This window comes from Callospermophilus lateralis, chromosome 1 (assembly GCF_048772815.1).
Source record: "Callospermophilus lateralis isolate mCalLat2 chromosome 1, mCalLat2.hap1, whole genome shotgun sequence".
Classification (NCBI taxonomy): Eukaryota; Metazoa; Chordata; class Mammalia; order Rodentia; family Sciuridae; genus Callospermophilus; species Callospermophilus lateralis.
Window position 1 is genome coordinate 5,143,318 of NC_135305.1, and position 15,644 is coordinate 5,158,961.

Here is a 15,644-nt window from a genome sequence, read left to right on the forward strand (position 1 = left end):
AGCTCTGCCCCTTTGCCTCCTGCCTCACCGAAATCTCACCTGGACTGTGGAGCCTCCCCTCCCTCTCTCCACACACCGACTGCCAGCACTTCCCACTGAGAGCAGTCAGCCCGGCCCTGCCCTTGGCACTACAGCAGCCTCTGACTGCTCCTCCTTTATGACTCCAGCCCACATCCCGTGCAGCCCGAGCACTCTTCTAAACCCTTCATGTCAGTCCCACCATATCCCTGCCTTAGACCCCCAGTGCCCTCCTCCAGCTGGACGTGCCCCGTTGCTCCTGGACACCCAACCAGCACTCCTGCATGCCCTAAACAATCCAGCCTGACCGTGTCCCAGGCTCCACACTCCCCATTCTGTGTTCAGATACTCACTCATGCTCCACTCTCCTTCACCCCTGGCCCTCAAACGGCTTATCTAAATCAATTAATCTGATTAACTAATTAATTAAACTACATGAAGTTTAAAATGCTGCTGCCCAGTTGCAACAGATGCAGGGGCTCATCAGCCCACGTGACTGGGGGCACTGTACTGGATGCCAAGGTACAGAGGCCTCCAGCGTGGCAGAGACCACACGGGGGCAGGGGCCGCAGGCTTCTCCATGGCCGCGCTGCCCGCCGGCAGCCTCGAGCTTGTGGTGAGCCCGGCACTCTGCAGTGCTAATGCTCCCCGTGCTGCCAAGGCCACGGAGCATCAGCACTGGTGCCTCCGTCACCCTTTCGCTGCAGCAAGCTGCTGCCATTTTAAGTACTGGGCCTGGAACCGGGGCCTCACAAGCCCTCCACCACTGCCCTATATCCCAGCCCTTTTGATTTTTTATTTTGACAGAGTCTTACTAAGTTGCTCATGCTAGATTCAAATTTGTAATCCTCCTGCCTCGGCCTCCCAAGTCACTGAGATCACGGGTGTGTACCATAGCTCTTGGCTTCAGTAAGCTGCTTGAAGTTCTCTCAACAGGGCAAGTCCATGACCAACTGTTGACATCAGGCTTCCATTCCAGGAAGACAAAAATATCTTGCCACTTAGGGATATATTAGCCAGAAGTATCAATTAAAAGCTATGGGCGGGGGCGGGGGTTGTAAGTCCATGGTAGAGCACTTGCCTAGCCTGTGTGAGGCACTGAGTTCGATTCTCAGCACCACATATAAATAAATAAAGATCCATTGACAACTAAATAATATTTTTAAAAAATTTTTAAAAGCTACGAGGGAATAGGAATGTGGAGTTAGGACTAAAAGAGCAGAATTCTGAAACCACCTCTGCCCAAACCAGAGGAGCTACCTTCTCATCTGCTCACATATTAGACTTCAACCAGAATGCATCTGGTTGCCTATCTGGAAAAAAAAATGATATCTTATATAATTTCCTAATTTTAATTTTAAAAATTAATGATTTTTTAAATTATCTGACACAAATAAGAAATAAAATGTATTTAACTCTTTTGCTTTGCAACATAGTTTTCTGATTTAAAAGGCAATAAGATAATCAGAATATATATTCAATTTAAGCAATTTATTCCCAAAAAATCTGCCAATTGTATCAAGAGGTGTTCACATCACCTTGACAAACATCATGAGCAGAATTTTTAACAACTTCCAATCCCCTGCTGAAGGACGTTGAGAGCCACTTCCCCTGGGCCCGTCCTCCTTCCTACACTCTTCCTTCCTTGCTCATCATCTTCCCACACCAGCTCCATAGGCCATGCCTAATGTGGCTCAGATGACGCCTTCTCAAAGCCTGTCCTGATCCTCTCTAATTAAATACAATCTGCCCTGTCTCTGTGTTACCATAATTTGCATGAATCACTTTAACGACATTTAGCCTGCAGTGGTTCCCATTAGAGTTATTTCAGTACTTTCAGCTTTTTAAATAAGCTCTTGAACACAAGAACCATACCTCACACACACTTAAAATCCTCTAATTTAACAAGATACCACATGAACAGAACAGAGAAACAGACATCCACTTATATGACAAAGCAACTCAAATTGGCTTAAGTCTATGATTACTAATGTAATTTCAAGCAAAATCTGTTTGGATAGAAGAAGCTCAAGGCCATTTCTGAATAAAAGTGTGATACCTGGAGAATAATTGAGCCTCCAAAAAGCCAGTCTGAAATTACCTACTGCTGACATTGCTCTTTTAAGTAGAAGCATGCTCTCTCACTCCTTGAGCACACAGCCAATGCAAACAGAGACTTTTAAAATCTATTAGGAAATGTAAGTAACTAAGCTAAATGCCCTGTATTTGCTAAGCTACCTCTCCCAAATCTCACCCAAGTAGAGCCCCTGTGGAGGCCATGCTTCCACTGAATCAACAGTGGATTCTATTCTTACCTCCTCTAGCCAGACGACCTACAGTAGACGATCTACTTACACATCCACCAACACCCGTGATGACCGCTCTGAACACAGAGACCTCAGGACTGACGTCTCCTTTCCTCTCTTGACTGGGTGCTTCCTATAGGAATGGTTCTGAAAGGACACACTGCCCAACGCGGATCTCACCTCATGCTGTCTCGTGACACAGGATCACCATGACCTGAGCACTCTGCAGCTGTCTCTGGTGCCTCCTGCACCCTAGTTAGGGTGACTGGGAGAAGAGCAGCACAATTAACAACACCGCAATCAACAGGGCTGAGGTCTATGCACTGCTTTTAAGGTGGCTCTAGGATCAGCAACCGGCCGTGTGGGGAAAGCAGATGGAAAGTTGGGGTGGGATGTCCAGAGGGTGGCTCAGGACGGAGTATCCTGCCATAATGTCCTCTAAGGAGAAAGACTGTCTCCCCCAGCCTGGTTTCCTCCTCTTCTTCATAAGTCTCCTTCCCTCCCACCCCAGTCCTCCTTCTCTCCAGGGAGACATCTTCTTCTGACACACGAGCATGGCCTCGTCTAACATAGCACACCCCTAAGGAAAGGCACGTGACAGAGTCCTACAGCATTCACATGGTGGTTTGTCCTTTAGGCTAGCGTCAGGTCACTTTCATGAGTGCAGGGTCAGCACACTCAGCAATGTTATTTAATGATCTAATCGTTCCAAGACTGAGAATGGCATCACGGTGAAATTACCAGACAGACGGAAGACTGTTTCAGGTGGGCTTTGCTAGCAACACAGGAAAAGCAGACGGTCTCAGGTCTTCCAGGCAACACAGCACTGTGTTGGTTTACTCAGCCTTGTCTTGCCAGTGAGGTCAAGGTACCTGCCACCATGAGACAATCACACAGCACCCAAACAACAGCCTAACACCGAGCTGCTGCAGCTCACCTGGAGCCTCAAGTTCCTGCTGCCCTTCCTATCTCTGGGCTTGGCATCATCATCCACATGACCTCCAAGGCCACCGCTACTTCCGATTCTATAAAACCCAAGGTAGTTAGTGAACTGCACCGTCAATTGAGAAGACTCTCATCCATCAAAAGAGGACATTCTCTCTGTGACAGCATTACTCCAAAAGTGCATGGCCCTTGCTCTCACTGACAGGACTACACGGCCCATGGTAGTGGGACGGAAGAAGTGCGACAGGCAAGACACACTCTTTTCTTAACTTTCACAGCCAGTCTCTTGTTAGCTTCCCTTTCTTGGTATGTTTTATTGGAAGAGAGATGTGTTTAATTAAGGATATGAAACAAAGCGAGGCCTGGTGGTGCACACCAGCTACTCAGGAGGCTGAGGCAGGAGGATCCAAATTCAAGGCTAGCCTGGGATATGTAGCGGGTCCTGCTTCAAAAAGAGGCAGGGAGGGTGGAGGGGGATGTAGCTCAGAGGTACAGCACCTGCACAGCATGTGAGGCCCTATGTTCAATCCCCAGTACCAAAAAAAAAAAAAAAAAAGGATATGAAACAAAAATAGAATTAATTTGCTTTCACCCATAAAAGTTACCTACATAGAAAAATGATTTTCCAATTATAAAAATGTTCACTGAAAAAAACTCAAATTATTTTAAAATACAAAAAAGAGAAAGAAAAATTATCCCTCACCCTACTCAAAGATATTTTAAGAGTTAAATATGCAAACTATATTTTATATAAAATGAAATATTATATGTAAATTTTATAAGGTGCCTTTTCACTTTACAACATAAGTTACAGATATCCTTTCATCTGAATTTACAATGGTTTATTACCTACTTCTTTTTAAAGAATATACAGAAAAAAGATAAAACAAAATCTACTGAGTCTTCTTGACCCAGCCTCATTCTCTCCTCTTTAAAATCCAGCCTCCTGAGTCTGTGTGAGGTACGAGGAGCCACAAGGCTGAAGGTAAAGAGCAAAACGCACTCATGTAGGGTGACCTGAACAACAGGAAGGCTGACGCACCATCCCTTTCTGTTCTTGGTATGTGACTATCAGCAATAGTTCCTTTTATCCAATATTAACCAGACCAGATTTTTATCATCACCAATTTCAGAATTCCAGACAACCAATGAATTTGGGAAAAAACACTACATGAATGTTGTATGTGAATGTTCCATTTCAGGTCCTAATTTCCACCTGCATCACATCAGACTCCAAGATGCATGAAATCAGACCAGCTCACAGAAAACACTGAGGGGTATCACTTTATCAATATATATATGTGTGTGGCAAAATTTTCCAACTTCAAATACAGCTTGCCAGATAAGAAGAAAAAAAGAACACAATATTTAGTTATATCTTAGTTGGCAGAGTCATATTTCATTTACATCATTTCCCGTCCAAGTAGTCTTTTACAATTATACTGCTTACAACAAATCCGATACAGCAGGTGAGATGGGGATGTCTGCACAGTGACAGGAGGGACCCATTCTCAGAACTGTAGGGAACAAAATCAAAGTACTTGACCCAAGCAGCTCATACCTTATACAGTGGGCGACGGACATCAATGGGACAGTTCTGTATTACTTCATCAACAACATCCGAGATGGACTCCATGAAGTCTGGGTTGGCAAACTAAATTGTACATAAATTCAAAAGAAATATTACACCTTCATCAACAGCACAAAACAAAAAAAGCTTTCTAAAAAATATCAAATACATAATTTACTATGACTGAAAACATGTCACACTGGAATGAAGGCGTGTCAAAGAATCCCATTGACTTGACCACATGTACATGTACAGTGATGCTCTGAGTCTCCTCAGAGACAAAACTGTGGGTGAGGAAAAATATCCAAAATCAGTAATAGGCACCAACCCTGCAACATGTGTGGGACTCACACCAACAAGGAAGGAAAGAGCCTGAGCCCAAGCATCGTGGTGTCCAAGCACACACAGTCACTTGACAATGTCAAAAACACAGAATATTAGAAAGGAGAAATGTTCTTCATGTGATGGTGGAGGTTCTAAAATGAAACAATCCACATAACAATAGTGTTACTGAGGACACATCCTTAGACTCAATTCTGTAAGTTAAATAAGCTAAAGTATGTCATTCAACTCAACTACATTTGAAATCTATTTTAAAAATCAAGCAAAGCTTTAATGTGAAAGTCTCAGAGAAGTCAGCAATATCCAGCCGTCCACCAAGTGGACATCTGTCAGTTTTATGTCTATTGTAAATCAATATCATCAAAAGAGTGGGTATTCACTGGATTATTATTCATTAGGTGAATACTATTATCCATTAGAATACCAGTAAGGCATATATTTTTTGCCATTTCCTTGTACAAAATATATATGTACCTAAAAACAGGCAGCACTTTGCAACCTACCTACTAAATATAAACTGAATTAGGCAGGAAAATACGCCAAAATATAAATAAAATGCATTGTATATAAACCTTAGAATATTGCCTCTTAATTACTGCTTTCTGTAAAAGTTTAATAATTCCTTTTGACTATTAGTTAAAATGATAACATCTGTAATTTGTGCACTATCTAAATAATAATAATAATGTCAGCCCTCAGATAGAAACTTTATCAAACTGCAGTTGGGGCTCAGCAGGACCAGATGTCTAGGGTTGAAATTGGGCTTAGGAAGGACAATCACAAAGATAAAAAGGGTTATGTGGTATCCAACTTTTATGCAGAGAAAACTTGCATATAGGTCTTGAGATTAACTAGCTGTCATTAACACATGACCCCAACCTTTGAGATCAATTTCAATTGTTTCATCTTTTAGTACTCTTAAAACTTCTTCTTAACATCTCAAGAGACAATCCAGCTTCAATTATTAAAGCACATTAGTTTATGGAGCGGTTAGCCAATCAATTGAGCAGACAAACCAGCAAGACTGCCTGCCGGCTCGCTTGTTGGGCCACTTATTGAAAACTGTTCTTTGCACACACTAGGTGGCAGCACTGCTCCACACACACTGCACTCCAACAACTCACAGGAGAACCAACTTACCTCTGGGTGAAAGAATATTTCAGGTCCCAGGAACCTCTCATACCCCACATCTATAACAAACTTCTTCTGGTTGATTGCATTGATACCCGTGTACTGTTTGATCCACTTCCGGGGATCCACATCATACTTAGCAAACTCCTTGACTATATCAGGGCAAATGTAACAGTATTTCTCCTGTATATGCACACAAAGACATCACCAGGTATTAACACCTATCCAGTGCCTCTGCCCTATGACAAATACACAGGAGCCCCATGCATTGAACACACCCATGAAATCAGATCCACCCACAACTTAACTCCAGTGTGGAGATGCTACCCAGCCTCATGCTCTGCCAGCTTTCACACGAGTCATGACTACACTTGGACAGTCTACTTTCTCTGAAACCTGGATAGGAAACTCAACCTTGTTCTCTCAAGTTCTGCTGCCTGATGATGTGAAATACTAGGTGTCCATTAGAGTACCTTGTCTCTATGCAGTCTGTGCTTGTTCCCGCAGGTGCCCCACCTGGTGCCTGCCAGGCAAAACTCTGTGGCCCACCTCTAGATAGAAGACCACGCTAACCTACTGAACATGACATCTGTCCACATCCTAATGCCTGACTGCATGTCAGTAGGGAGTGATACCAACCCACCTGCTGTCATTCACCTAGAGTGCTGCATGCCTGAAGAGGTACCCTGATGATCAGGTATTCTAAGTCACTTGATCAACATACATTCAAATGTCTCGGCACCAGGGATACACAGTGAATAAAATGCACATATCCCTGCCAGGTGACACTCCAGAAGAGTCAGGCAACAGGCAGCCACAATAAGTAAACAGCATGATGGCAAAAGGTGACAGGTGCCACAGAACAAGGGAAAAACAGAAATAGGCAGGGGGATTGGAGGTGCTCATCTGTGGCCGCTCAAGAGACCTTGTGAGTTGTTTCCAGCCTGGCACCAACAACCAGCTTGAGACGTGCAAAGTCCCGAGGACCAAGTAACACTGATGTTCTTGGTATCTTTGTGCTGATCACCTGTCCATAGAGCTCACCTCAGCAAAGCAGCAGATGAGTACCAGCTTCTCAAAGTAACTTCCCTGGGGGAGACAGCCACACCAGCACAGCCACACCAGGGAACATCAGCACCCAGGGGACACTCACTACACATTTTGGGAGGAATGGCCCTTCTGCAAGGATCTCCACGGGTGTTTCCATGACATTAACTATGAAGTTCTTAAAACTCCTAAATTCTAATGTATTTTAACTCCATCTTCAGGATACCTGGATTTCAGGGTCAGAACTGAAACAAAGCTAGTGAATAAAGTAAATGCCCAGCATGAGGCTCAGGAAGGCACCTCATGAGTGGTATTGCTTGCTTGGGAACCCTAAGAAAGGGAAACCTCAGATTGCCAGAGTGACCCTGGGCATCAGCAGCAGAAGTTCAGTTCTAATTCACATCTGTAACAGATCTGAGCAGGCAAGGAAGCTAGATCCACTATCCAAATTTTTTTCCATCAAAGAAAGGCAAAGAAAGGAGGAAGGGAAAACCTTACAGATATTTTAGTTTTTTGGTTTTTGGTTTTTTTTTTAAAAAAAAAGACTCTCTTCTGGAAATCTCCCCACAGAGGGAAGGGACTAACTCTTCTCATTACCCAGGATCCATCACTGAAGTGCTGAGGCCCCAGCCCTGGAAACTCCCATCCCAGGGAAGCCAGGCTGGGAGCATCCTACTTGCAAGAGCCTCCCTAACCTCTTCCCAACTCTCACCCTAGGGATGCCTGTTTTTCCCTAGTGTCAGTCAAAACTTGGGAATCATTTCTGGTCCTTTCTTCCATACAAGCAGTCTCAGTTACAAGATGCACAGATAAGAGAAAAGCATTAGACTCAACAAGCCCCCCAATTCCCCTACAGCTCAGTAATTATGAGCTGTATGAGAAAGGAGATGCTCAAGGCCACTAGCACATCCCCACATTTAAATTCTTCTCCAAAACAAAGTCCTTCCCTACGTGTCTGTATAATAATTAGCTTTGGCTTACAAGGGACTTCTTACTCTTTTTTTTTTTTTTTTTTTTTTTTTGCTTTTTGATCTTTTTAAAAAATGTCTTGCTTGTACAACCTGAAAAGAAAAATTCATCTAAAGGATCTGTAACTGTCATATACAGGATAATACAAAGGCTAAACTAATAGACTGGATCAAGATGACATTCCAAATAAGGCCCAATAAGCCATTTTCATCCCAATCTTATTAAATTCTAAAATGGCCTATTAACCTTTCTAGTACGGAACTAGAGTCCACCACTACAGTGAGCTTTGTTTAATGATCCTGGACCCTAGAATGGCATTGTTCTGAAGTGTTCACAAACATGGTAGACTCCACTGGATTCCTGGTGGTCACTGCCGCTGCTGATTTGCCTCCTAATTCTAAAACAAAGCATGGAGGGAGACGTGGAAGCAATGCTCAGCTAACTGAAGGCTATGCACTGGCTTCATTAAACAGTTATACTCCACACATGCTGGTGGCTCAGCACCCGTTATCAAGCTGTTGCTCACAGTCGGAGCCTCAACAGAGGATCCGTAGTAGAAGAGGGGGCTGAGCCTAAAGCCTTCAGCCCACCTAATTCACTGGGAAACAAACCAAGGTCCACACACAAGGGAGAGGAGAGGACAGGGAAGAAAGAAGGAAGGAAGGAAGGAAGGAAGGAAGGAATGAGGTTATCAAGGGCAAGTGTCCAGACACCACCCCCAAACCAGCCGGTTTCCCGTCTGTTTTTACCTTAATGGCTTTTGCCGTCTCCAGTGACTGCTCAGGAGGGATTCCCACCTCCCGCTCCCTTAGCAGCTGTTGAATGAAATACGTAATATCTCTACCTGCAATCGGGATGTGTTTGATGCAGCTTCCAATGACATACCCTTCTGCCTGGGGAAGAAGAGGAGGCAGAACAGCCCATGTAAGTGACCCACAGTCAGGAACCACATGCACTCACTCACAAGGTCTCCAGCCCGAGCCTCCGTGCCTGCCCCCACCTGGCACAGCCAGCATCTGCCAAGCCCCTCCATACAATCAGTTCCAAAGGTCCTTCAAAATGACCCATGTGCTTCACTAATATTGAAAGTTCTAAATTACTCCAATAGCCTGAGGTTCTTCATAAGCAACCAAATGATGATGTTAGGAACATGGTGGGGAAACCAAACGATAGTTCACTTTCTAAACCGTAATGCTGCCTGGGAGAAAAGTAACTCCAACAGGGGTTTCTTTTCCTCTCTAGCAAAAAGGAAAAGACTTTATTTATTAATCGTTAAACAACTATAAATCTACTTATATTTAAAAGTCAATAGTGTGGTAGACAGGTCTGAAGTTCAAATCCCAGTTTCACATTTGTTAGCTGAGTAACTGGACAAGGTAAACATGCCTCAGCCTCAGTATTTGCATCGAGAATATGGAGCAAATTATACCAAGGGCACTTTACAATAGAGATTAAATAAAATCTGTATGTCAAACACATAGTACTATTTAATGATACATACTAAAGTACTCAAAATAGTTCCATTTATCATACCAAGAAACAATTCTGGTTAGTTAACTGAACCCTCCATCATGGCTCAGGCTGGACTCTCTCTCTCCACTGCCTTCTTGAACCAGTGAAGACTTGCCCATCAAGGGCCAGGAAGAGATGCATGCATGACTCTGCAACCCACTAGAAGAGCTGGTGCCACATGCCCACAGCAGCGAGGGATACAAGCCTCCCTTGTGGCCCCTCTGTGGCACAAACCTGCCACAGAAGCCACTGGTGTAGGCAGCCATCCAGGTGCTCTGCTGGGGTGTGGTGGGGAGGTGGTCATGGTCAGAGCGGGTAACACACCACCACACTGGCACACAAAAAGATGCCCTCCCGCTTCAGGCTGCAGCTCTTCACAACTTCTGTGCCACAACACCCAGCAGAGTCGCAGAGCACTGAAGCACACACTGACTCTGACTGCGCACACACTGGACGCAGCTAAGCCACAAGGACAACTTACTGAATTCCTCCTAAATTTTTTCTGGATTATCTAATTTCTAGAAGCAAAGAAGATATGGCCTTGCAGCAGAGTCCCAGTATTTGTAAAATGTTTAAAGATGGAGATAAAAGATACGTACAAGTTATTAATATAGTAAAGATCAACCTGAACCCACAAAATGTTAGCTTCCAAGCACACAAATTACTCACAATTTATTCTATGCATAAAATGTAACATTTTCTAAAATTAACCAGTGACAAGTGCCAGTGTCAGCACAGCACTAGCACACTATGACACGCTCCATCCACACCCAGCACAGAAACATCACCCAGTGTGAGTTATGTCATGCCCATACTGTGTTGTTATTAGATTTTTTCAGAGTATTCGATCATAAAGGGAAAAAAATACGGTTAAATTAACATGCAAAATAAAACTTTAAGATTTATACAATCAGAATACAAAACCAGACAGGCTATTCTAATTTTGCTGGAAATGTGTAGAAGCACGTGTCATGTGTGTATACCTGTTTGTCTCTTAAAGAAGACTATATGATCAAAAGCACAAGGTGGCTCTATGAGCAGAAAGCAGAGGGCTCAGCTCTCCTGCAGAGCATGGCACTCGCACTTGCCAGTGGTTCACACGGTGGGGTGTTCTGAGCTCAGTGCACAGGGCTCAGGCGGAGCTCATGCTCCCCTTCCCCATGCTGAGGACACACTGGGGACGGACTGGCTTTCCCTTCCTGACTGTAGGCACATCAGCTACAGCCTTCCCATCACCACTATCTTCACCTTTAAGGTTTTAAAAGCGTTACAACATTAGGACATCATTCTTTTATAATCTTGAAATGAAATAGTGACTATTTTTTCAATTAAAGTAAATGGATGGTTCTTTTAAAACCCTAATTTGCATTTTTAAAAGGAGGTATAATTACACACCCACCCACATATATGCAGAAAAAATATTTGTAAAATACATAACTAGTAACTATGGTTATTGAGGAGACCTAGGGGAGGACAATCAGGAATAAGCCTGACTTACCACTGGATAACCAATTGATTTTCAAAAAAACAAATTTTAAATAATCTACTTGACCAAAAGAAAAACATAACAGTTTCTTGAAATCTGAATTAGGAGTTACCTCTCTAGTATTTTTTAAAAATCAAAACCAAAAAGGGTTCTATTGCAGAGCCTTCTACAAGTCAAAATGTACCATCTCTCCTTGTGGTTCTTAAATAAATTTTAAAAGCAAGAAGCAAATTTTCTAAAGCATGAGCCAATTAAGCCATTCACATCTTTTTGAACAGCATAGATATAACCTTTCAAATAAATGGGTATGCGCTGCACCTACAAAGTTGACATCCAAAATGATGTCCATCTCCCAACTGTTCAGAGTAGTAAGCCAGGAAATGTTTCTTTGAATGCTACACCTCCCAGAATCGAGCAAAATCTCAGGAGATCTCAAGCAACCACTGACACCCTGACTGGAGAAATCTGCCACCAAGCATTTACAACTGACAAAGCCATAAACCTGGCCATCTTCTACACTTTTTCCTACATGCCTGGGTTTTTAAAACTCCTGTTACCTTTTGTAAGTACTTAAAAAGTGGAGTTTTAACTATCAAAAGTGTTAGGCTTATTTGCTGACTGCTTCCTTATCTCCAATCAGGAATCTGGCCTCAGAGAGTGAAACCTGAGTTAGTATGCTTACCACTGGGATAACATGGGTGACGCCGTCTCCACTGTCAATGACAATCCCTGTCAGCGTCCGCTCGCCAACCTGTCGAGATGTCCAAGAGGCTGCTAACGCCAGCACTGCCTGCAGAGAAGACACAGAGGCCTCGGTGCCTGGGCTCCCGCTGAAGCCCCCACCTGCTTGCCCTGAGGGCAATGAATGAACTCCTTCTTTCTGAAGGAATCTGAGTATGTCTTTCCTTTCCCCATCCTCCGTCTCCTTTTTCCATAAACTCAATTCCAACTTAGACATCAAACGCAAAATTTCACATACTTCAACTCTAGGAGTCACATTTTTCAATAATGAAATGTAAAATTCTACAAAGAAAATCCAGTAAAAAAGAACTTTCATGATAGACCCACGTTTCAATTAGACCACTGACTCTCACATGGGACCACAGACTCACAGGTTTTAAAATTACAGAGGACTAGACCTCCCACCCAGAAATTCTCATCTGGGAGGTCCAGGATGATGGTTGTCAACCCTAGTCCTCAAGCAGGCACAGCTTCACCACCTGGGGAACACTGGCGACACCTGGTGCCATTTTTCACAGTGGCGCCTAAGGAAGGAGGGAAGCTGGTGGGGGTCTGCCTGTGAGTACAGGCCAGGGCTGCTGCTAAACACCCTTATATATTCCCAACTATCTCAGTCAATTCCTTAGTATAAGGTAGCAAATATAAAATCACCAAAAGCTTTTAAAAAAAAAAAAAAAAACAGGGGCTGGGATTGTGACTCAGTGGTAGAGCGCCCGCCTAGCATGGGCGGGATCCGGGTTCAATCCTCAGCACCACATAAAAATAAAGGCATTGTGTTGTGTCCATCTACACCTAAAAAATAAATATTTTAAAAAAAGTCATTTTGAAGGTGTTCTGCAAAGTCCTGGGAGCCTGGAGTCTCTCAGAAGCAGGAAGGTGCCCTGGGACAAACAGAAGCAAGTAAGCACTGGCCCCCCACAGTATTCACTCTATTTTTCAACAGATTCTACAGTACCTGTTGTTGTTTTGGATCAGAAATAAGTGAAAGAAGCTAAAGAGAGAACACTCCTATCTTGTCACCCAGAGAAAAATACACTAGACTTTGCACGGAAAAAGAAAAAGCCAGACAAACATGTAACAATGATATAAATATACAAATCAGTCATGGAACAGTCTCTGCAGTGCTTTAGTGCAAACTGAATGGCACGAACGTGTGTGTTGAGGGAGTGGGAAAAGGAAAAACACACAGCATAACTTACAACATCAAAAAACTACTATTTCTTCCCCTGCCAGACAGCCAAGGTTCTTTGGGAAACATAAAAATAACTGTTTTTACCTGAACTGCAATGTAGAGTCCTGGTACATTAAATGATTCAAACATAATTTCTGCAAGATATTCTCTATTTTCTGGTGTATTCAATGGAGGTTCTGTCTGTAAGAAAACATTATCAGTGTTCACCTAAATTTCATGCAATTACATCAGAATTATAAAAAGACTAGAAAAAAAACATGTTAGCAAGGATATTTATACAACTGCCTAAATTTACAGTCAGTGTACACCTAAAGCAACTAATTAAAGAAATCTGTCTATGGGTTGTAAGAGCTTTAAGATGAAAACCTTTCTAAAGGTCTCTTTTCTCAGGACCTACCCTCACAGGAATAAGCTACTGAAAGGGAGACTCTGTCTTTGATAACCCTCCTCAGTTAGGACTAAAAAAATTAAATAGAATTATATTCTGGAGCCAGGACCCATCTAAAATAGATGAGTTCAAAAGATCAAAAGTCAGTATTGTGTAATAGAAGATCAAAAATAACCTACGCAGTCATCAGCAAAAAAATGGTTAAATAAATGATGCTAAACCTATAAAATATAATAATACTTTGCAGTGATTTAAAAAGATGAGCACTATATGTGTGATTAGAAAACCATCTCTACAGTGAATTGCTGAATGGAACAGAGAAAGCTGTTCAGTTATATATGCAGTTAAATATTCTTTTATATCACCAATCTGTAATGCAAACTACTTTTTAAAAAAACAGGGTGAGAAATGGAGAGTCACCATTCAAAGGGTACAGAATTTGTTGTGCAAAATGTTGCACTGCAATGTGAATATAGCTAACATTAGTGAACTGTACACTTAATAATAGCTAAGATGGTGAATTTTATAACTTCTGCTTTGCTTATAATTTAAACAAAGATTTTTAAATAAAAAACTCAAGATGCTTTGTGTATTGGAATACCATGTGTGTTAAAAAAAAAAAAAAAAAAGTCTGTCTAACCCACAGTTCTGCGTGTCATCATCCCCCAAGATGAAACCAGCTGACTAAGCTCTTCCCCTGGGGCCAGGGCAGAAGGGGCAGGGGAGGGGTGCCTGGGAAGCCCCAGGACCTGTTTGCTCCACACTGTGTATAGCAGTCATCAGACGTACCAACAAATCCACCCACCAGCCCACCCAGCCCTTCGGTTCAGACTCCGGAGCAGCAGCTGGCACACAGCTCAAGCTACAACACACGTGCTGTCTCAGTCACTGTGACTGGAATTTAATACGCCCCATGGACGGGGACGGATGGAGAGCAACCTCAGATGGTGGGAGAAAAGACAATGAAACCCTTCTCCACAGCAGACTCCAAGGAGGAGACCTAAAAGGCATTCAACAACATAGTACTTATTTTAACATGCCCAACTCCAAGTGCAATTAAGATAATATTTCCTTACCCTGAGATTCCATTTCACTCCAATCAGAATGGCATTTATCAAGAATTCAAGTAACAATAAATGTTGGCAAGGAGATGGGGGACCTTACCACGGGCCTCAGCCAGCCCAGTGAGCACACAGCCTGCTGCCAGGCTTCTGGGGGGGGGGGGGGAGTGGGGGGAGTCCCCTGCATCCCAGGCCTTCCCACAGGGGAAAAAGCACACTCATACATTGCTGGTGGGACTGCAAATTGGTGCAACCACGATGAAAAACAGTATAAAGACCCAGTTATCCCACACCTTGGGATGTACCCAAAGGACTTAAAATCAGCATACTACAGTGATACAGCCACATCAATGTTTATAGCAGCTCAATCCACAATAGTAAGCTATGGAACCAACCTCAGTGCCTTTCAACAGATGAATGAATAAATAAAATGTGGTAATATACACAATGGAATATTACTCAGCCATAAAGAATGAAATTATGGCATTTGCTGGTAAATGGATGAAACTAGAAAATATCATGCTAAGTGAAATAACCCAATTCCAAAACCAAAGGTCAAATATTCTGATAGCAAATGTAACACACAATAAGGGGGCAGAGGGGGAGAACAGAAGTTCACTGGAATAGACTAAGGGGAACAGGGGAAAGGAGGAGGGATGGGAAAACGAAAGACAGTAGAATCAATCAAACATAATTTTCCTATTTCATATATGAATACATGACCAGTGTAACTCCACATCATGTACAACCACAGGAATGATATATATGATATGTCTATTGTCATGTGTATCTGAAAAGGACAAATTAAAAAATGCAAAAAAAAAAAAAATACTAACTCTCCTAATACCTGTTAGTGTCCAGAACATAGTTAGTACTACCAATGTTATGATTACTATTTTAGATTACTTTCATTTAAGCACATGAGCCTGGCTCAGT

General features: G+C 42.8%; 1 protein-coding gene across 2 annotated transcripts in view; it reads right to left on the reverse strand.

Moving 5' to 3' along the window:
• Nucleotides 1-15,644, reverse strand: part of Actr3b (actin related protein 3B) — a 77,037-nt gene that overhangs the window by 21,806 nt on the left and 39,587 nt on the right. For both annotated transcript variants that reach the window (XM_076859409.2, XM_076859399.2), the window contains 5 exons: nt 13,344-13,439; nt 12,009-12,116; nt 9,078-9,221; nt 6,322-6,495; nt 4,831-4,923 (listed from right to left, as the gene is read on the reverse strand). In XM_076859409.2, the coding sequence (XP_076715524.1) occupies nt 4,831-4,923; nt 6,322-6,495; nt 9,078-9,221; nt 12,009-12,116; nt 13,344-13,439 (615 nt within the window). The remainder of the gene's footprint in view (nt 1-4,830; nt 4,924-6,321; nt 6,496-9,077; nt 9,222-12,008; nt 12,117-13,343; nt 13,440-15,644) is intronic.